This window comes from Meleagris gallopavo, chromosome 3 (assembly GCF_905368555.1).
Source record: "Meleagris gallopavo chromosome 3, MGAL_WU_HG_1.1, whole genome shotgun sequence".
In the NCBI taxonomy this organism is placed as follows: Eukaryota; Metazoa; Chordata; class Aves; order Galliformes; family Phasianidae; genus Meleagris; species Meleagris gallopavo.
In genome coordinates this window covers 73,665,322-73,686,795 of record NC_139406.1, presented here as the reverse complement: position 1 = coordinate 73,686,795, position 21,474 = coordinate 73,665,322, and the positions used below count along the sequence as shown (strand labels likewise).

Below are 21,474 nucleotides of genomic sequence, written 5' to 3'. Positions count from 1 at the left end.
TTCCCTAGAGTAAATTTAACTGACATTGCCTACTTTCTGCAGTTTGGCTGTTCTGCCTCCCAGTTCCTACAGTACTTCCACCTCTCTTATGCTTAATAGGTATCACTTGTTCTTGAATATGCACAAGATTAAGAACATTGTGATAAAATAACGAGAAAATAAGCTTTCAGTCAGTAAGAATGTAAAAACCAAAATCACTGCATTACTGACTTTGGCTGAACTCTTCTATAATAGAAAACTCCTGAGTTATCTGTTGGCTGTTAAGTATGCCATCTTGTTTTATTGTAGAATCACAGAATGACCTGGGTTGAAAAGGACCACAATGATCATCCAGTTTCAAGCCCCTGCTATGTGCAGGGTCACCAACCACCAGACCAGGCTGCCCAGAGCCACATCCAGCCTGGCCTTGAATGCCTCCAGGGATGGGGCATCCACAACCTCCTTGGGCAACCTGTTCCAGTGTGTCACCACCCTCTGTGTGAATCTGTTATCAGACAGCTGACCACAATCCTGCATCTCCTTTAACAAATGTGGTTAACGAGTCAATTTTTTCAGATGAAATTTTAACAAAACTTTTTTTTATCAGGCAGAATTTATGCAGTATGTGAAATATTTAGTTAATCAAGTTACACACACATTTTAGATTTAGGGTGTCTTTTTTAATAGTTGGGTTCTAGTATGCAAAAAAAAAAAAAAAAAAAAAAAAAAAAAAAGATCAAAAGTATCCCAACCATCTTCAGAAACTCTTAGCCGTTTAAGCCTTGGTCTTATTAACCTTATTTAAGAAAATATAACAAAAGACATCTGGAAATACACTAATAATTTAGTTGAAGGCAGTTTCAGAGTTACTGAAGGCATCTCATCTTCTCTCATTCCTGTATCCATAAAAGCCATAATAAGCAGGAAGGATTTTAGCTCAGTTTCTTAACTGTAATCATTGCTTGTAGCTAAGCTGAACATATATTTAAAAAATAAAAACAACACAGAAACAGAGCAGGTATGTGAACCTCACAAATGCTTGGAAGTAATTTCCTACATTATCAGAAGAATTACGGATTAATAAAGATTGCACACAGAGGTTACTAGTTAGCATTACTGAAGCCTGCTGTTATAATAAAAAACACAGATCTTCTACACATACTTGCGTATACAAGAAGCCTTGTAAGTCAGTTAAATGTTATTCCTTCCCTAAGTTTCACGTGATGTTTACATAACAAATAAAGGCATCTGTCAGATTATACAGGGATTCAAAGTACAATAATAAGATATCACAGAAAATGTTTAATCATCATCAGGAATGTTGTTGCTCTGCATAGAAGGTTGCAATTTACCTGTTACAATCTTGAACGCAGTCACTGCAGTTGCCTTCTTTGAAGTAACACGCTGCTCTGTTTGAGTATAAGATACTTAAATCATCTGGACTTCGTTCTCCTAAAAGAAGTTACAATTTCAACCAAAGACCATTACTAAAATGACACTCAAGAATTAAAGCATTTGTATACAGTAAGTTGTACTGCAGCGATGCAGTCTGCTCTTGATGCAAAGCCAGAAGGAGCTTCCCTTTATTATGTCATGTAGAATACTTAGTTATTCAAACACAAAGAAATGCAACCATCTCTGTCCCAAGAAAGTTAAAAGAATATTTCACTCATCTTCCTCATTTTGTATTACATGAATTATCCTCTACTGGCAATGACTAAGTATTCACTGCACAGTAACTCATGCCAAAAATCCAGGGATAGGTTAGGTTAGTTCATCTGCAGTCCCTTCAAATCACATAAACAACAATTCTAAATTTAAGCGTAAGGTATCACACTTACCAACACTGATGACATATTCAATTGCTTCCGAGTATTTGGGCACAGCTTCTCCAAACTGCCCACTCCTAAATAACTCGTTTCCTTCACTTTTCAGTTTTGCAGCAGCTGGAGGAAGCGAAGTTGAATGGGCAGCACCAGCTGACAGGGACCCTGCTCCATGCGATCTGGAGGACTGGCCGGCTTCAGGGCTTTCACTTGTTTGGTTGCTGTTTAAATAACCATTGGCTTCACCTTCATGGTCTGTTTTCTGTGATTTTTTCTCCGCTGTGCCTTTTTTTAATCTGCTCTCAGTTGATTCCTTCTGCTTCTCGGTCTCTCTGCCTTCCAACTTGGAGCCACCTCCTTTGCTGTGAAACTTTCTCAGTGCGTTCCCCATCTCAGCCTTCCCCAAAGCCGCCTCGTCTCTTACTGGCAGGACAATTTCTGCAAGGAAGTTAATCAGCTGAGTTAGAGCTTGCATCATCAGAAGAAACTACTGCCATGCCAAACGAGGGGTGCACTTCCAGAGAATACAGACAACAAAGCTGCATTTCACAAAGATTGATTTGCCTCAAAAAAGACACCAAAGTTCCTACTTAGAAGTGATTGTAATGAATACTGAGAAAGCATTCCTGCGAAATCGCATTTCTCCCTGCTGAGCACCAGGGAACACCCCTGTTCTGCAGTGTCAGAATGGAACAGAGCTCACCTTGAAATTAACTCTTTAAATACTGAATATTAAAATAGCAACACTGATTTTCCATGACCAAATCAAAAGCTCTGCAGGTTAAAATCAGAACACGCAACCAATAAAACAGTGATGTTACACATTTTAGAATTCTTCTCTCTTTCCTGTAGGAGGAATAAAATTTCATAAAACATTCTCAAAAAAGCTTCATTTAAACTAAGTTTAACAAGCCTTTTGTAGACAGTTCAGATCATTCAATTTTCAACATTACCATTAATTAGAAAAAAATCACAGAGTAAAAGTATTGGATATTAACATACATAAATCTCTTATTCACCTGAATTATTAGCAGATTACCAATCCAGTATTCAAATACGTATTTCAGTAGAAAGCCTGACTATTGAAATTACCAGTTACATTAAGGGACCTCTGCAAACATTTTCTTTTAATTATCACTTGGCACAGTTAATTAAAATGCTGGGTTTTCGTCTTCCCTTGACGTGATGTGCTCACCTGCCAAACACTTTTTCACGTCCTCCTATATTAGGATGATACTTTCAAATGACTCAAACTAAACTTCCAAAGTTGACAGAATATGAAAGTACATTTTTTGATGCACAAAATGTAACTGAAACTAAACCAAACAGGATGGGAAAGCATAAGTTTTTTGAAAACAATTCATGCCATATGCAGTAGAACTGCTGGAGTCTTGTTGCCTACGTATGTTGATATGTACGTGAGCGTTTAGAATCTCCACTGTCTAATAGACAAAAGCTCTGAATCCATCTCAGCCTCTCTGATTTGAAATACCTTTATTTTTTGGTAAGCTGATACTCTGCAATGGGAATGACGATAAGAAAAATCTGTTCTACTTCCCCTTCCTCCATTTTTATGAAGCTTTGTTATTTTTGAGACTTCTGTCCAGCCAAAATGTGGCAATGCTAAATATGCCAAAAAAGAATTTTAATCCACGTTAACACTAAAAGAACCAACTTAAAATGGAAAGGCTGTCAAAAGGCAAAAGTTATTGAATACTCTGAAAGGAATATCTGACGTGTTTATATAATGGATTACATCATGTTTCACTTAAAATGAATTTTCAGCTACACAAGGTCTATCTCCTTCAGAAGCATGGCACAAAATGAAGTGCAGAATGAACAGCAAAATATCTAAGAACACTTCACAACGAAGTCACCTCCTATGAAGCCAAATAATAGTTTCAATTTCTTTATCCATTCTGGACTAGCTATATATAAAGGCTACTGGAATCTCCCTAAGCTTGATGGATAAATGTTTAATAATTTTTTATATTTTTTATATTTTTATTTTTATATTTTTATATTTTTTGCTTTTGTACAACACTGTGTCAGTTAAACTGTTCTGTATTACATGTTCCTGGTGTAGCTGACTGAAATGAAACTTGGATTGTTCTAAACCAGAACACATAATGAACAGATTTCTTAAATAATTCTGGTCTCTGATTGCTTAGAAGTAGTCATAAAGAATGGAAAACAACTTACTGGTCAACATTTACACTGACATTGTAATTGAGGGGTTTTCTTGATTTCAGGAAGTTCACTACAAATTCAATTCTAGAGTTATTTTTCAACAGTGTGTATTCTAACGTGACCTAATTTCTCACAGAGCTAAGAATGGTTCCAAATCATGTTAAAGAGACACCTGATTGGTACTGTCATAATGACAAGCACCTTAAGTTGGTACTAGCAAGTAAATTTAATATCACATAGAAAGTAAATCTAGAAGGCTAGGCTGCTTATTGCTGTTGACAGAACATATCAAATTTATTCAGTAACTAAATTGACTTCATATTTGTTTCCGGATGTACTTTAAAACAAAATTAAAACTAGGGCTACAAAGATGTTTAGGGACCTGGAGCATCTCCTGCACGAAGAAAAGCTGAGAGCCCTGGGGCTGTTCAGCCTGCAAAAGGGGAGGCTGTGAAGTGATCCCATCACTGTTTATAAATATCTGAAGTGCAGGAGTGAAGAGGACAGGGCCAGACTCTTTAGTGGTGCCCAGCAACAGGACAAGGGGCAACACAGACTGGAACACGAGATGTTCTATACAAACACAAGGATGAAATCCATTACTGTGAGGGTGACAGAGCGCTGGTACAGGCTCCCCAGAGGGGCTGTGGACTCTTCTTCTCTGGAGGTATTCAAAGCCCATTTGGACGCTTTCACATGAGACCTACTGTAGGCATCTTGCTGTAGCAGGGGATTGGACTGGATGATGTCCAGAGGTCCCATCCAGCCCCTACAATTCCATGTGATTCTCTGTTTCTGTGTGAAAGTACACAGTAATCTATGAAGATTGCCTCCTAAATCTCAAAAAAACTTAAATATATCATATGAACACACATGACACTGATGTCAGTTGACAAACTTCCCTATGTTTAAAAGCCTAACCTTTCATCAGATGAATAGGAGTCTTCCTGTGGAGCTGAAAGACATTTAGTCATCTGAATACTGCCAATGGAAAGCAACCCCCAATTAACTGATATGTAGGGCTAGGGACACGATCCATCCTTTCTTCCAAGGTATTTTCTGAGAAGACTTAGTGGATAACAACTGATTTTGAGGATATATTCTCCCTAAACTCTTGTGCAAATAGTGCATTATTAAATCAGCCTTTTACAGTCTGTAATTCACATGTAAGTAGAACATTTGGGTAACTGAAAAAACAACAGACTGAATTAATTTCGAGGTACAGAATTACATAGGCTGTGGAAAACAGAAAAGCCACAGCTGTCTTGCCAAATTACGTTAAAGTACCAATAAAAAGAGTGGAAACCAACCCAAAGATGTTTTTCTGTGGCATGCTGGAGCCCAACCATGCAGCTGAACCCCAAACAACTTGACAGCACAAGCCTCAATGGCTGCTGTTGCCTTACTTTCTTCTGAAGCCAACAGTTTCGACTATGCCAGCAGCCTCACCTCAGCAGTGCTGCAGTTAATCACACCCCAATACATTCTGGTCTATTTTAAGCAGTGAATGTAATTTTAGTCTTTATCTTCAGACTGAAATTAATAGGAAATTATACGACATTACTTTTATCACTGCTGCTTCTTCCACATTCTTCTGCATTTTCCCCTCTTTCTTCATCACCTGCTGAGTCCTCTATATCTTGAATAACTATTCTTTTTCCTCTGCCTTCAGTCTTAGATCCAGGCTTTAATTCTTTCAGTTTCTTTTCAATCTCTAGCAGATTTTTCTGCAAGAGAAAAATAAACAGTAACAGCAAAAGCCTTTATCTCTAGAAAATACATTCTGTTAAGTAATATACAAAAGATCCTGAAGAATTATCCAGATAAATGTTATCAATATAAAACCAGAGAAAATAAACATGACTTTTCAGTCAGTATCAAAATCATGATTAACACTGAATTTCTATCTCTTAGAAACTCAGAATAAAGCACCTAAATAAATATGTATCTTTCTTTTCTTAAGCGTAACTAAATAGCTGAATAAACATATCATGCTATGATGATATCTGGCATGGTCTGCTCATAAAAGCCACACTGAAAACAGGCTTTGTAGAGTCACTGAAAAAGCCTAAAACAAGTTTATCAGTGCTTATGCTATGGAGAACTCAGTGCCTGATGGATATTTGATGGACTAAATGTAACCGACAGAAATAGAACCAGGAGAGGTAACAACTTAGCAGTGTAGCAGGACATTGCTGAATAATGAAAAGTTTTGTTTTTCTTGTAACATCTACGAATTAGGAAGGTCTCTCATTCTTTAAATATTTTTGGATTAGTAAAAAAAAAAATGCCCCAACAACACTTCACACTTTCAGGACACAGTAAACACACCTAGTATTAAGCACATTTTTGTTTTGTATTCAGTGCTGTACAAAGAAGTGCTATTTCAGTACTCACTTCAACAAGAAAAAGATAAACAAGGACAGGAAAAAGCCAAGATTCATTGAAAAATTCCTGTTACTGACAAGCAATTTACCTTTCTTTCAGTGACTCTGCATTTAAACATTCATTTTGTTTGTGTTCTACATACTATTTAGTTCAAGAGGGTTTTGAGGATCTTTCTAGCAAAAAGCAACTGAAAAACATGTCCTGCCAAGCACTGTATCACCTCTAGGTGTCTCAGCCAAGGCATAAGAGCTGGCACAGATAAGGACAAAGGACCAACATTGTTTCAGAAATGAGAAGCATTAGTCAGCAGAGTTACCACTGTTTTTGGATCTCTTAAGAGCGTACTCACAATGAATACCATTATAAGAAGTCTCAGCACAGCCTTTGCACAAAGACTTTTGTGGAGTTTGTCAGTATAGACTGAGAAGTTCAGTGTTATAAAGGGTAAAAACAAAAAGCAAAAGAGCTCTTTTAGCAGTCAAGACAGATGTGTTTGAAAAGATAAAGAAGCAGGTAAGTAAATTCCTTGATTGATGTGAACTCTGGAGCTAGTCACACTACTAATGTGAACTGTTCTTCCTAGGAAGTTATCTGCAAGAACAGGCATGAATGCATTAGGTCGTTAATTTGACATATGGGCTTAGATCTCTCTGACTTTTCTGGTGCAAGCAATAGCAGTGGTCAAGTAACTCCACAGAAAGAAGAAGCAATCAGCAAGCTTCTAGTGTTTTAAAATGTGCTAACAGTAAGAACCAAATAGAATTCACGTGATGAGACAATTCCCCAAAACTGAGGGGTAGCAGCATGATGGACAAGCAAAGAGCAGCTTAGTATCAAAACTGCCTAGTAGTGAAAACTCTCAGGGCATTTGGTATCCATATTCTAGGACTAGGTTCAAAGCTGTAAATCACCCGTAAGAAAATACCAATGAAATGACAAGAACCAATCTCGTCCTAAATAGCTGAAGTAGTAGTTGTACAAGGACCACATCCTGACACTGAGCTTTCAAATAAAGCATCCTGCCTTCCTAGGTGCCTATTCATAAAGTATGCAAGGTTGGTTTGTTTGTTTGTTTTTTCCCAGCCTGGAGATGAGAAATGACATTCGTAACATTGAACACACTGAAGTAAAGACAGAACTTAGGTCTTCTCCTTTCACCACCTTTACCACCACAACAATAAAAGTCTGGCATCTCTTTTGAATTCTTCTTGTGAATTACATATCAAACTTCAAGTGTGTTTATCCCAGTGGATCTTTTTGACAGAAATTTTAGCCAATGCACTAACACTGTTAGCATGTTCAGCAGCTATATGTCAGGTACCTGGATTACTTTAATACAGAAGACTTCAGCACCTACAGGTTCTCACAACTAAGTACGAGAAGATTTGGTCACATTCAGGTACCTACTTTCTACCACAGGCACATAAGTGCTCTCGGGAAACGGATCATTGGCACAGTAGATGGTTATGTCCTCAACATTAAGATCCAAATCAAATAATATAAATGATAAGCACTATTCTGCAACTGTCTACAATATTTTTCAAGTCATATGCAAGTCATTTATCTTTACCTTAGCTACAGCGTTTTCTGGTTCAATGCATAATACTGTGTTCAGATCCTTCATAGCTGCCTGGTAATTCTTCAGCTGATTGTAAATAGTGGCACGGCGCAACAGAGCTACAAAGGAACAGTATGTATTACATACATTTTTAAAGCATAAAGTGAATAACTATTCATTATTTTTCTATAAATATGAAGTGTAGAACAATTTCTAAAGTTTACTGCATTTACTTCATAATGAGTGTATTACTGATTCTCTTCACTGTTTTTAGCAATCTGATTTCATGACATCCTTTGAGATAGGAATAATGACTTGTGAATCATAGAATCACCAAGATTGGAAAAGACCTCAAAGATCATCCAGTCCAACCATCCACCTATCATCAATATTCCCCGCCACGCCATGTCCCTCAATACAATATCCACATGTTTCTTGAACACTTCCAGAGATGGTGACTCCATCATCTCCCCAGGCAGCATATTCCAGTGTTTGACCGCTCTTTTGGAGAAGAAATTTTTCCTAATATCCAACCTGAACCTCCCCTAGAGGAACTGGAGGCTGTTCCCTCTCGTCCCATTGCTAGTTACATGGGAGAACAGGCTGACCCCTGCCTCACCACAACCTCCTTTCAGACAGTTGTAGAGAGCAGTAAGATCTCCCCTGAGCCTCCTCTTCTCCAGACTGAACAATCCCAGCTCCTTCAGCTGCTTCTCACAGGACTTGTATTCCAGACCCCTCACCAGCTTTACTGTGAAGCATCTTTTCATGTTTTTCCAATTTGTCCACTCCTCACGTGCAAATACAGTTAGTTGCACTCAAGCCTTTACCTTAAGAAAGGATTAAACCAGCAACTTCCATTGTTTTCACGTTGCTTTTAAGGTGAAAATGCTATTTTACATATTACATATATTGTAAGAATGTTATGAGGTAAAAGAGTGGGATATTATATTTTACATACATATATTACAGAGGATATTACATATCCTAATGCTTCAGTATAGTCACTATGTAAACAACTGCATGAATATAAAAGAATATATACTTATCATATAAAAAACAGAAGTTAGCTCCACACTGTTGCACAAGAATAGCCATCACGGAACAACAGAGTAGACTGCTTAAAACTTCCCTGATTCCCAAAATACTGTTGAAATTACTTTGGGAAGCTAATTTCCTTCTTCTTCGTACTTGGAACTCTACTCAGTGAAAGCAACTAACAACACGAATGGATACAAATAACAATTTTATTTGCTAGGAATAAAATAATATGTAGAAAGACACATTTATATTTAACTCTACCTTTTACATTGCCAGGTTCCATATCTAGCACCTTCTCACAATCCTGCAAAGCACTGTCCCAATCCTGAAGTTTGATTTCTGCTTGAGCTTTGTTATTGTATGCAGCTGCAGTGGGCAGTACAGATATACTCCTGCAAAAGAGTATTGATCATGCTGGGCTCATCATTAGGTAGCTTGAATATAGAAGCAATGTACTATTGGAATCTGTAAAAGTATTGTTACAACATTAATGCTGATACCAATTTAATCAAAGTAGTTAGGGACTTCTTGCAAGAACAGAGACCATTATCCACCAACTATGTTTACTATCTTCAGGGCTCCCACTGCTCATCCATATAGATTCAAACCAAACTGTCAAATGATACCTTTAGAGTATCAAAAATCATAGAATCAATTAGGTTAGAAAAGACCTTCAAGATCATCAAATCCAGCCATCAACCTGACCTACCTAACAAGTCTCATCATTAAACCAGTGGGGCAGCCTGTTCTAATGCTTGCTCACCCTCTCCATGAATAAATTATTCCTAGCGCCCAATCTAAGCCTTCCCTGGAGCAACTTGAGATCATTTCCTCTTGCCCTATCACATGTCACCTGAGAAGAGAGACCAACATCCACTTCTCTGCACCCTTCCTTTCAGGTAGGTGTAGAGAGTGAAGACTCCCCCCACCCTCCTTTTCTCCAGATGAAACAATCCCATTTCCTCAGTCACAAGGGAGTGTAAGTCCTGTTTTCTAGTCCCTTTACCAGCTTCACTGCTGTTCTCTGCACATGCTGGGGCAATTCCGTGTCCTTCTTGTAATGATGGGCCCAAAACTGAACACAGTATTCAAAATGCAGTCTCACCTGTGCTTCATACAAATGGACAATCACTTCTCTAGTCCTGCTAGTCACACTATTTCTGTTACAGGCCAGGATGTTACTGGCCTTTTGGGTCACCTGGGCACCTTGGCTGCAGCAGCCATGACATGGTAGAGTTTAAGATTCTAGAAGCAAGCAACAGTATCTTCATGGCCAAATAGGTAAAATGTGGACTACCTAAGTGGGCAATAAGATAGAAAGAAAACTGGACTGTTGGGCTCAAAGAACTATGACAAGACGTACGAAGTTCAAGTGGCAACCAGCTACTAGAAGCCTCCCTGCAGGACCAATACAACTTAACAACAGCAGTCTCTAAGATGGAACAGAAGGCACTCCCAGGAAGCTCCTTGCTGATACACAGTTGCAGGGGAAAAGTCCATAATACAGCAGAGATCTGAACTCCAGACAAGAAAGGCTTTTACAAGCCAGAGAAACAAGCTGACAAACTTCACAGCAAGCTCAAAAAACCAACCAACCAACCAACCAAACCAAACCAACCAACCAACCAAACAAAAAAAACCCAGCAAATGCAAAATCCTGGACTTGAAATAGAATACAGGACTAATAAAGGCAAGATTCAGTTGTTGTTGTTGTTTTTTTTTTAATCCAGTGCCTACATGAATTGTGGTTTAACCTGTGTGGCTGAGCACCACACCGTTGTTCTCTTTCTCCCTTTCTTCCAAGCAGGATGGGGGAAAGGATCCAGGAAAACAAAGTAGAACTCATGGACTGAGATAAAACTAATTACTAAGATAGAGAAATGGATAACAATTATGACATATACATACATACATACATACATACATACATATATATATGTTTATAACAGGTGATGCACAAGCAATTGTTCACAATCTCCCAACCCATGCCCAGTTAGCCTATGAGCAGCAGAAGAGAGCAAGATGAACTCCCATCCCCTCCAAAACACCTGTTTAAGCCATATGGCATAGAATATCCCTTTGGCCTGTTAAAGCCAGCTGTCCTCATTCTGTTCCCTCCAAGCTCTGTGGGCCCTTTGATGAGAACGGCCTTGGCTCTGTACAACACTGCTTAGCAGTAACTATAAACATCGGTGTATTATCAGCATTGTTCTCCTAGAACCAAAACACAGCATCCTGCCAGACAATTCTGTCCCAGCTGAAACTAAGATGATATGCTTTTCCTTGGACTGCTACTAATTACATAGTTATGATTAAGTTGCACGCAATTATTTTTTTTTCTCGTAAGCACAGGTTATTAAGTCAGTTTTTAAAAATAAAAGCTGAGATAATCATTTGTTATAATTATCTCAAATTAATTTCGAAAGTCTGTTTTCTCAAGACATTCTTTAACATTCAATTTTTGTCCATTTGCTCTTGAATCTCAATTGTTTTGAAGAGTCTGAACAACTTTGTGATACTTGTAAATTTGTATCCCATCCCATCACCTATTTCTTCCTGATCTATCTTCTTGATAAATAAAAATTAGTATCAGGATGCAACAGTGCTATAAGGATTCTTCTGTAAAATCCTTTCACCCTGTTGAAAATAATCTAATTGTCATGATAGCTATCAAAATAATGCTCACAGGTAAATGTTATTAAAATAAAGGAACATGCTGTTTACTCACCGAGTGTAATATGTCACTGCTTCCACATAATCTCCACTGGCAAAGGCTTCATTGCCCTTTTCTTTTTCCCGAGTAGCAATAAAGATCTTCTCTTTCCTTGTCATGCCTATAAGAAGGTTTTTAAACTTGTTAAAATCACCAGTTTGCATAGATGCAATCAAAATATTGTCAGCTAAAATACTTTGAATGTCATATTCCTTATATTATTTTTAAAAGAACTTGGATTATAAAAAGACAGAATTGCCTTATAATTTCAATAATAAAAACCTCAATCCTTCTGATGACACATACAATTCTGAACACAAGATGAAGGTTATTGGTTAACCTCTAGCAGTGGATTGCAGCAGCAGAAGTGCTTTATATTTTTACTTAATTCTCTCAACCTAAGCACATTAAAATATTTTAAGCAATTATTAAGACAAAGATATTTTTAAACATGAACTTCTACGAAATTTTAGCATCTCTAGGTACTGAAAAATAAAGACATCTCTATAATACAATTTGATTTGTATTCACATTTGACAACAGAATACTACAATCAAAGAAAATAAAAAAATATGCTTCTAGGACATTACCAGTAGTGTTTATTTTCTTCTCAATTAGAGGTAGACTTGGTCTAATAGAGAATCTTGCTTTTGAGTTATTTTCTTCACTGCTTTCATCAATTTTAGAACACTCCTTTTCCACATCGAACCTTAAATTAATACAAATAACAAATACAACAAGAAGAAAAGTCCTCTATTTTTTCAACAGCATGCAGTATTTCCATTACAAACCAAAGCCAAGCAGGCATAAAGGCAGCGATCAATTACACATTACTTGTTAGGTAAAAGATGTTTAGTCTTACCTCCTTTCCTTGTGTTACTGTTTGTTTCCCCCGTATCTATGTGCATATACATACATACAAATATACATACATACATATATGTACACACAGGTGCACAAATGTATGTAAACATACATACATATAAACAATAAACAACAAATATTCCTTCATCCTCCCTTCTTGTTAAAAATAAACAAAACCAAACAACTAAAAATCAGCAAAATATCTGCCTCCCCTCCTCACCACCTCCAAATAAAAGCAGGTGAAATTTATGAAACTGTATCTTCAGGCTCAATTCCAGTCTTGTCAAATATCTGTATTAACCTTTATTGAAAACACTGAATAAACAGCTTCATTGTGAATAACAGCATAAACTTGAGAGAGGTTTCAAAACAATCTCAGATATTTCTAAGGTTACTCTGAAGTAGCTTCTGAAAAGTTTAGGAATTTATATTGAATAAATATTGCTGCTGTAATCCTATAAAACAAACATAGTAATAACCAATTCCTACACTACACTGCTTTTCTATTTATGACCTAATGGAAAATAGCCTTTGTTTTTCACAATAATCTCAACAACTTGGATAATTTATTTCTGAAAAAGGAACATCAGTCAGAAAAATTACACAATTCAAAACCTCTTTAGGTAAGACTAACTGTGCTCCCTTTTAAAATCTGATCTTTCACTACTTTCACTTTTTTATTATAAATTAATCAGATTTCATAACAATGATTTTTAAATAAGTAAAAACTTTCTTGTTCAGGAATAGTCTAAACAACTTCTGTTTTAGTATACCCACATTATCCAAAATATTTCCTATATACTCTACAGGAAAATCCACTATTATCAGCATGTTAAAGGACAAAGGTTGAGCACATACATAAAATTGCAGGTAGCATTAAAAAACGATTACTTCAAATGATACAGAGTAAAAAAGGATGAAAAATAAATTGTTGCAGAAGTGATTTTGATAACCCGCTTATTTAACCACATTTGAGCAGGAAGGCCACAGTTTTTGGAGTGCATATGCATGACAAGGGCTTGGAGAATATGCCCTACAAAGAGCAACTGAAGGAACTGGGGCTGCTTAGTGTGGGAAAAAGAAGGCTGAGCGGAGACCTCATTGCTCTCTTCCAATACCTGAAAGGTGTTTACAGCAAAAGCAGGGCTGGTCTCTTCTCACTGGTGACAGGTGACAGGACGTGGGGAAATGGCCTCAAGTTGTGCCAGGGTAAGTTTAGGCTGGATATCAGGAAAAACTTCTTTACCAAAAGGGTTGTTAAGCACTGGAACAGGCTCCCCAGGGAGGTGGTTGAGTCACCATCCCTGGATGTGTTTAAAAACCGTTTGGATGTGGTACTCAGGGACATGATTTAGTGGAGGGTTGTTAAGAGTTAGGGTAGTATGGTCAGGTTGTGGTTGGACTTGATGATCTTTAAGGTCTTTTCCAACCTGAGCAATTCTATGATTCTGTGATTCTATGGCAATATACTACATGCAGGTCTTAAGCAGACAGGGTCTCTGCAGAGTTTTTTTGGTGGCAGAGTGAGATATTAAAAATTTTCATCAACAACCTCACTGTCTCTAGATTAAGTTCCCCACCAAGAGCACTGGAAATGCACTTATCTTCAGTCTGATTCTATGACTCTGTGATTCTACAGCAGCATTTAAAGAGCTGCAGGGAAGCTGCTACTGTTCATAACACAGAAGTATACTTCCTTCACATTCAATAATTTGGGGGCATCAATCTGTGATGTGTCATCATTATTTTATTTTGAAAATGTGATAAATTAAGCTATCTTTAATTTCCTGCTTAATGTACCTCCATAGGCTTTATATTTTGGATGTTAAAAAAAAAGAAAAAATATTAAACAAAAATCACATTTTATTTGTATTTTCTGTTGACTCATTATATTTCACACCACTTGGATAGAAAAAATACAGACTAACTTGCTTTGAGTTGGCAGCACCACAGTGCATCATTTGCAATTTAACAGAACTGTTATGAAAAACCTAAATTTCATTGAAGCATTACAGCTTCCTGAAAAGCTAACCTTAATACTGTGCTTCTGGACAATACTTTAAAAAAAACAAACAAACCACTATGTTTCATTATAAAGTAAGAGTTAATAAAAATTAAAATAGAAAGGATTTGACATACTTATCCCATTCACTGTAATCCCGTGGTATATTTTTCTTACTTCTTTGTTTGTTTTGGAACTTTTCATTCTGAAAAAGAAACGGCCAACCTATAAGATAATTTCCAAAAGAAAAAACTCACTTTTTTTTTTCTGTAATAGATATCCCTACTAATTAACAGTCATGACTAATTTCAGTACAGTCTTGAATATTTAATTTGCGTAGCTTTAAGGAACATCTTTATGCATTTGATGTATCATTGTAATCAGACTTTATCTGCACTGCCCTGTTACACATCACAGAGGCACTGGATAAATTTTTTCAAACAGGAGACTGCTCTTTCTAAAAAGTATACTGAATTGCCATCTTCCAAACCATATTTTCAACACAGCAAGGAACTTTATTTAAAAGGTGGGAAACTCTGCCTTTGTAATGAGATGCTTAATGCTGAAATTGATTCACTAACCTCATTTTAGGCTTGCCATTCCCAAGAGAATGCAACGCACAATTTCTCACAGCCTCTGGAGGCTTCAAAACAAGCATAAAAAGAACATTTGCTCTGACTTTTAGATAGCATCTTTATACTTCTTTGACACATTCCAACTGAGCTAATTTCCAAGATGATTTACACTCATTCTTGCTTTTAGACAAGGTCCACCACTGCTATTTGCCTCACCTAGAATTTATCCTTAGGATAATTTATCCTTCAACAATCCATCACAATAACTGACTCAGCTGGCATGTATTGCAACCCATCTCCTATCCCAGTGGAACATATTTCCATAGCTGTCACCTTTGGCATCTCTTCCACCTTTGCCAGACCGTTTCTGATACGTCTCTCCCTGCTTGTTGACTCCCACATTCAACAAGGTGTGGTTCCAAACAGGATTCCATTGTGGAACAGCCAGTTCAAAATATTCCATGTACTCTTTGCTGTTTGTTCAACCCTCCTCTTACCTTGCAATCCATCTCTCACCAAGTTAGACCAGTGTAATTGTTTGTAGGATTGCAGATTTACAGTCATGTGGGTACAAACAATTTGATAGAGATTAAAGTGCAACCCCTAAACATCTGTACCAGTGCAAGTGAGCACGCGATAAACTGGACCAAGGAAACCAGCAGCAGCAACCTCTTAAACTAGATTTACCAGTGGTGACACTGTTACAAGGAAATACTTCCGCACTTGAATACAAGCACCTCAATTTACATAATGCAAATGTGTGCCTTCCTATAAACACTTGCAGCTATCTATAATACTAGGTTACATAAACCTTTGTAGTATGTGACTCCAGAATTACACATAATGTTCTCAGTTGTTCAAGAAGCTAGACAAAACGACAAACATGCTTAGTGATTAACGCATGTTTGGAGAAGGTAACCTAGATACGGCTTCCTAGAAAACGACATTGTTATGAATGCATTCTGTATGTTACAAACTTCTTTTCAAATATAAGCACATTGCTTAAATGAGCATATAGTTAAACTCAGAAGAAAACTCATGCTGTATTACACACTAATGCAACTTTAATACAGCAAGAGAACTACAGTGTGTCCTTTAATGGAATAAATCAGAAATGTTGACTCAAAATTTCAAAAATCCTTAACATTCTAGGTCTCATATTCTCAAGGTCATTGTAACCAAACCATGGCTACAGCAGAGTCAGGAATTTCTCGTTTGTTCTCATCCAAGAGCCTCTCATGAAAAGGTTATGCTTGCATGCTGTGTTAACTTTTCCCTGGTACTTGGCAGAAAACTAAAAAAATCCTCTGCCACTGTCATGTTCCTTGCTAGAACTCTCAATGCACGGATCTCACAGCGTCTGTAGCTCAGTGAATAATTTTTGGACCAAAAAATGGAGCTCAGACTGGATTTAGTTCAGATGCAAAAACTTGGCCTTGGATATCTGCCGGGTCCCTTGTGATAGAAGTTACTATTTTGAGCCAGCTAACCAGTATTCTTTTTCAATTTGGAATATCCAAAATAATATGAGGGCTGTATAGATAACATCACAGAGGAGTTTCCTAAAACAAAACTTGGAATGTGCACATCCTGCACTGTAGTACTGTGTTTGGCAAAGAACCTACATCTGCTGAAATCTCATCCACACTGCTTTATGGAAGTGAATACTTCTAAGCCCATACTTCTAGAAGATGGTTTAGTTCTGTCCTGGAGGAAGTGAGCAAAACTAATGATTAATCAATGTGGACAATCAGAAACAGAAATAATCAAGCTGTCTCCCTGATCCTCTTTTATTTTGCAGTATAGATGTAACCTCAAAATCCAAGGCAGTGTGAAACAGAAACAGGATTGTTAATACAGAAACTTCTGTATCATGTAAGAGAAGGAAATTCTGTTATAAAGCTCACTCTTCATTCATTTGTGGAAAATATGTCCCATGACTCTACACCAGTAAAAAAAAACCCTGCAAAATAAACCTAGTATATACCGTTTAACACTACCCTGAAACATGAAATGTGCATAGAAAAGGGTGTTTAAGATTTGCTTCAGAAATTGACTCTTGATCAAGATTAAAAGATAATTACAACATGCATGCTAGTATCTAAGAGGCAGTTTTGTTTAAACATTGGTCTCTTACAAGACAGCTTAAAGGGTTTTATTTTCTGGTTAACAAAATCTAGTAAGAGAGGTTCAATGGATAGAAGTTCTTAAAATCTGAATTTACTAATTTTAGAAAGACATAATTAACATACTTATGTAAAAATAATGTTTTAGAAAATTGGAGATACCTCGAAAGCAGGAAGACAGCTGCTGGAACAACGAATAGGTGGCAAGTTATCTTGTCCTTCATGCAGTGTGCCTGTTTTCAAAAGCTGTGCTTTATTATCATCTTCATTCATTTCTGCCACCCAGCTCTGAAAATAAGTAAGAATCCATTCCATAAAGCTGTACAACAGACACACATTGTAGTCTACAACGACCCTGCAACTATCCTTACAATACAAAGCTCTTAATGAGGAAAAGCAATTAAAATAAAGATTAAAAATAAACCTTAAAATAAAGCTTAAAAAGCTTAAACATAAGCTTAAGTTCCTTAAATTAAAAGGGTTATTTTTGTTCATAACTTTGCCAATTCAAGAAAACTTAATGATGAACACAGTACAAGTGCACCTTCCTTTATCATCTTTTAGAGTCCAAAAAGGGGAACCATTATAAAGAGAAACATGCAAAAATTAAAGCAGAAGTGCTTCTGATCATTCAGAAGCACTTGGAGAATCATCCTTAAAAGACTGGAAACAAATAGTCTCAAAAAGAAATAGCATAATTGATTAGAACATGCTATGAACAAAGTTGCCTCTAACCCTTTAGATTTAGAAAGCAACAAAAAGCATTCACCTGTCTTTTCATATAATGCATTTAAAAATAGTTTTGTTTAGTTTCTCATAAGATTAGTTTTGCTGCTTCACTTTCTCCTACATAATTCAAAGCATGTTTGTTTCTGGGCCGTAAAAAGCATTACTTCGTTACTTAAGGAGCGTGACCAGCAGGTCAAAGGAGGTGATCCTACTCTACCCTGGTCAGGCCTCACCTGGAGTACTCTGTCCAGGTCTGGGCTCCCTGGTACAAAAAAGACAGAGATCTCCTGGAGAGAGTCCAGCAGAGGGCCACAAAAATGATAAAGGGCCTGGAGCATCTCCCCTTTTGAGGAAAGGTGGGGTTACCCGGGTCTGTTCAGCCTCAAGAAAAGAAGCCTAAGAGGGAAACTTATTAATGTTTATAAATATCTTAAGTGTGGGACAATGGCTAACCTCTTTTCAGTGGTCTGTGTTGACAGGACAAGGGGAAATGGCCATAAACTGGAGCATAGGAAGTTCTGCACCAATATGTGAAGGAACTTCTGCACAGTGACAGAGCACAGGAACAGACTGCCCAGGGAGGTTGTGGATTCTCCTCCTCTGGAGATACTCAAGTCTTGCCTGGATGCCTATGTGTGCAGCGTACTGAAAGGATCCTGTTCTGGCAGGGGGCTGGACTTGATGATCTCTAGAGGTCCCTTCCAGCCCTATAATTCTGTGATTCTATAATATACATATCTGGATTTTCTATCACAGGCAAGATGCGCTACTGAGGAATGTCACTACAAGAGATTCTGTTTTTCAGATAAAATAATATAATCTAAAATGCTTATGCCACCTAGACTTCTTCAATATTTTCAGTTGGATAAGGAGATCTTTAGTTCCTACACTGAACAGTATGGAAAAATTATTTGCATTTTCTTGAACAGATTGTGGAAAGTGCTTTTTCTATACGCAGTTTGCAATTGTTTTGAGCTTTTTCAAATGAAAAAAAATAAAAAACAAATATGTTCTGTAGAGTTATAACGGGTATTAAAGATTCATTAGCATTATCTCAATAAATATTAAAAAAGAAAACCACAACAGAACCTATCATTTCCTCATTTAATCAAATAATCACTTTCTACTTAAGCATAAGATGAGGTTGAATAACCACTCACAACTGATAAAACAAAGAGATTACATTACTGACCACTGTAAACTAGAGTCATACTGTACCATCAGTTCATCATTAATTGTTTCCCATTCTTCAGCTGTAAAATCAGCTGCTGTGGCTGCAGGTTTATCTTTTCTGAGAACTCTGCTCCCTGGAGCTAAATGCTTAATACGCTTTTCACAAAACAACGTCAGGTCAGGATAACATCCCTCTTCACCAGACCTTTAAAATGAACACGTGTAAGTAACACAAGAAAATTCTCTGCAAATGTCCGTACTTTTCTGTATACAGTGACTACAGAGTGCTGTTTTCCTGTTGAAACTGAAGTCTATCACCCCTTGATTTTGATCAGAAAATTTCAGTTAACCACTTTCCAGCAGACATACAAACACAGTTCCAAGTACTCATAAAAAATGTCATTGTAATTTTCAGCAAAAGTGGAACAGGCATAGCACTTGATATTGCCACAAACAGGAAAGATGTGATTCCGTAAAAACGCAGTAGCAGAATTTGAGAAAAAGCTGGCATGGTTTATCAAACCTTTTTGATGGGTTAAATGAGAACTTGAATTTCTAACTCTTCATTTAATCATCTGGACACTTTTAACACAATTACTTTCACAGTGCATTTTAATTTCAAATTTTTAAATGGGAAAGTCACAAAGATTCAAGAGAAATAGAATGAGAATCCAATTAGTAACAAAGTGTAGAAAAGATAACATTTACCTTAGTACCCTCAGAATCTTTTCCAGGTGTTGAACGTCTGTACATTTTTCAATGAACTTGTAGTCGAGATGACTAATAGGTATTTGATATGTTTTAGTAGTTCCTTGATCCAGCAAATACATTTTTGACTCATCACCCATAACTAAACACTAAAAGAAAAAAAATCTCTGGGCACTTACATGTATTTTGAAGCAATGCTAATTTAAGGAATAGCCGTGTTTATGCCACAAAGTACTATCTGCAGTAGAATTATTGCTACAAAAGAAAAATTTCCGATTTAAAGACCGGATAACACAATTTGTTCTTCACAGAAGCCTACAGAGAAGCAGCAATCGCAACATAGCAACCGTTGCTATGTACAACATGGCGGCTGGCGGCGCGGAGGTGATCGACAGAGAAGGCGCGGGACCCCACACTGCCACCCCTTTGCGAGGCGCCCGCAGAGCCTCGCCGGCTCTGTGCGGAGGTAACGGCGCTGCACGACGGCCCCGACACCCACCTGCCCGAGCGTCGAACAGCCCTGCCCTTCACCGTGGACACCCGCCTCGCCGGCGCATGCGCAGCGGAGAGATGGAGAAGGAGAACTGCGCGGCGGCGTAGGGCGGGGGTACGAGGCGCTTCCCGCGCCTAGGCTGAGGGGCGGCGGGCCCTGGCAGCGCGCGGTCTCTGGACTTGCAGCTCTCTAGCGTTCTGGCTATTAGAAACGCGTGCCGCTATTTTAATTTATATTTTATTAAATATAATTTCCAGCATTGTGCTGATAAATGAAAAGGTTCTTTGATCTTAGAAATGATTTGACTTCAGGGTATTCCCTTCAGAAGTACGGCAGTTGGGTTTCAGGCTTCATAAAACATCACTGGTTTGCTTTCAGTGTATTTTATCCAGTGTAAATCGGTTCGATGCTCTTCCAAGTGCCCTGGTCCTCACCACTGCCCATAACCTTACGTTACCCTCACTAAAACCCATCCCTGCTGCTTTCTGCAGTAGCCTGTACACTCCCTAACAGCGGCATCATACCATACTGACAGCAGTGAAATGACACGTTTGTCTTTCAACACTCTCATCAGCACTAGCCTCAAAATTTGGATTTGCAAGCATTTAATCAGGCTGAATTAGCATCAGGCACAAAGCAGCAGTGTTTTGTAAGACACATCACCACAATGGGTAGTTTAGTATCACTTAGCAAATACTCTGAATAGGAAAAGGGATGCAAAAAGTTTTGGCTTATCAGTACAAAACAACCACTTCTTGTTACAGATTCATGACAGAAGCAAAATGATGTTATTTCAGTTTTACCTTATCCAAATATCTTTATACTCCAGACCTACTTATTTTGGTGAGTACAAGCAAGGTCACAAAGCAGTGTGAGAATTTGCATTTACACATTTCTTAATTTTTATCCTGATTTGGGTCCTGTCGAGTTCAAATCCAAATTTCAGACCTGATTTTGTGTTGCCTTCAATATGTCTTCACTGGATTTATTCAAACCAAGATTTTATGTAGTTCACAGGAGTCCAAAAAACGTTGAAAAGAGTTAAAACACAAGTAAGGTTTAGGCAAGAGTTGTGAAAACAAGGTTAACACTTAACTAAAAAATGAATA

General features: G+C 37.6%; 1 protein-coding gene across 6 annotated transcripts in view; it reads right to left on the bottom strand.

The window, feature by feature from the left end:
* The window catches only part of SPAG1 (sperm associated antigen 1), a 37,220-nt gene extending 15,805 nt beyond the window's left edge, over positions 1–21,415 (bottom strand). Inside the window, exons 1-12 of one of the 6 annotated variants that reach the window (XM_019614173.3) lie at positions 20,372–21,415; positions 19,873–20,021; positions 19,210–19,369; positions 17,425–17,550; positions 14,699–14,766; positions 12,286–12,404; positions 11,711–11,816; positions 9,244–9,374; positions 7,954–8,060; positions 5,560–5,722; positions 1,821–2,243; positions 1,332–1,431 (exon numbers count right to left, since the gene is read on the bottom strand). In XM_019614173.3, coding sequence (XP_019469718.2) covers positions 1,332–1,431; positions 1,821–2,243; positions 5,560–5,722; positions 7,954–8,060; positions 9,244–9,374; positions 11,711–11,816; positions 12,286–12,404; positions 14,699–14,766; positions 17,425–17,550; positions 19,210–19,369; positions 19,873–20,012 — 1,643 coding nt within the window. In that variant the 5' untranslated portion in view covers positions 20,013–20,021; positions 20,372–21,415. Of the gene's footprint in view, positions 1–1,331; positions 1,432–1,820; positions 2,244–5,559; positions 5,723–7,953; positions 8,061–9,243; positions 9,375–11,710; positions 11,817–12,285; positions 12,405–14,698; positions 14,767–17,424; positions 17,551–19,209; positions 19,370–19,872 lie in introns of all 6 variants that reach the window. The other 5 variants (XM_019614174.3, XM_085221479.1, XM_085221478.1 and 2 more) reach the window with 5 other exon arrangements.
* Positions 21,416–21,474: the final 59 nt, after the last annotated feature.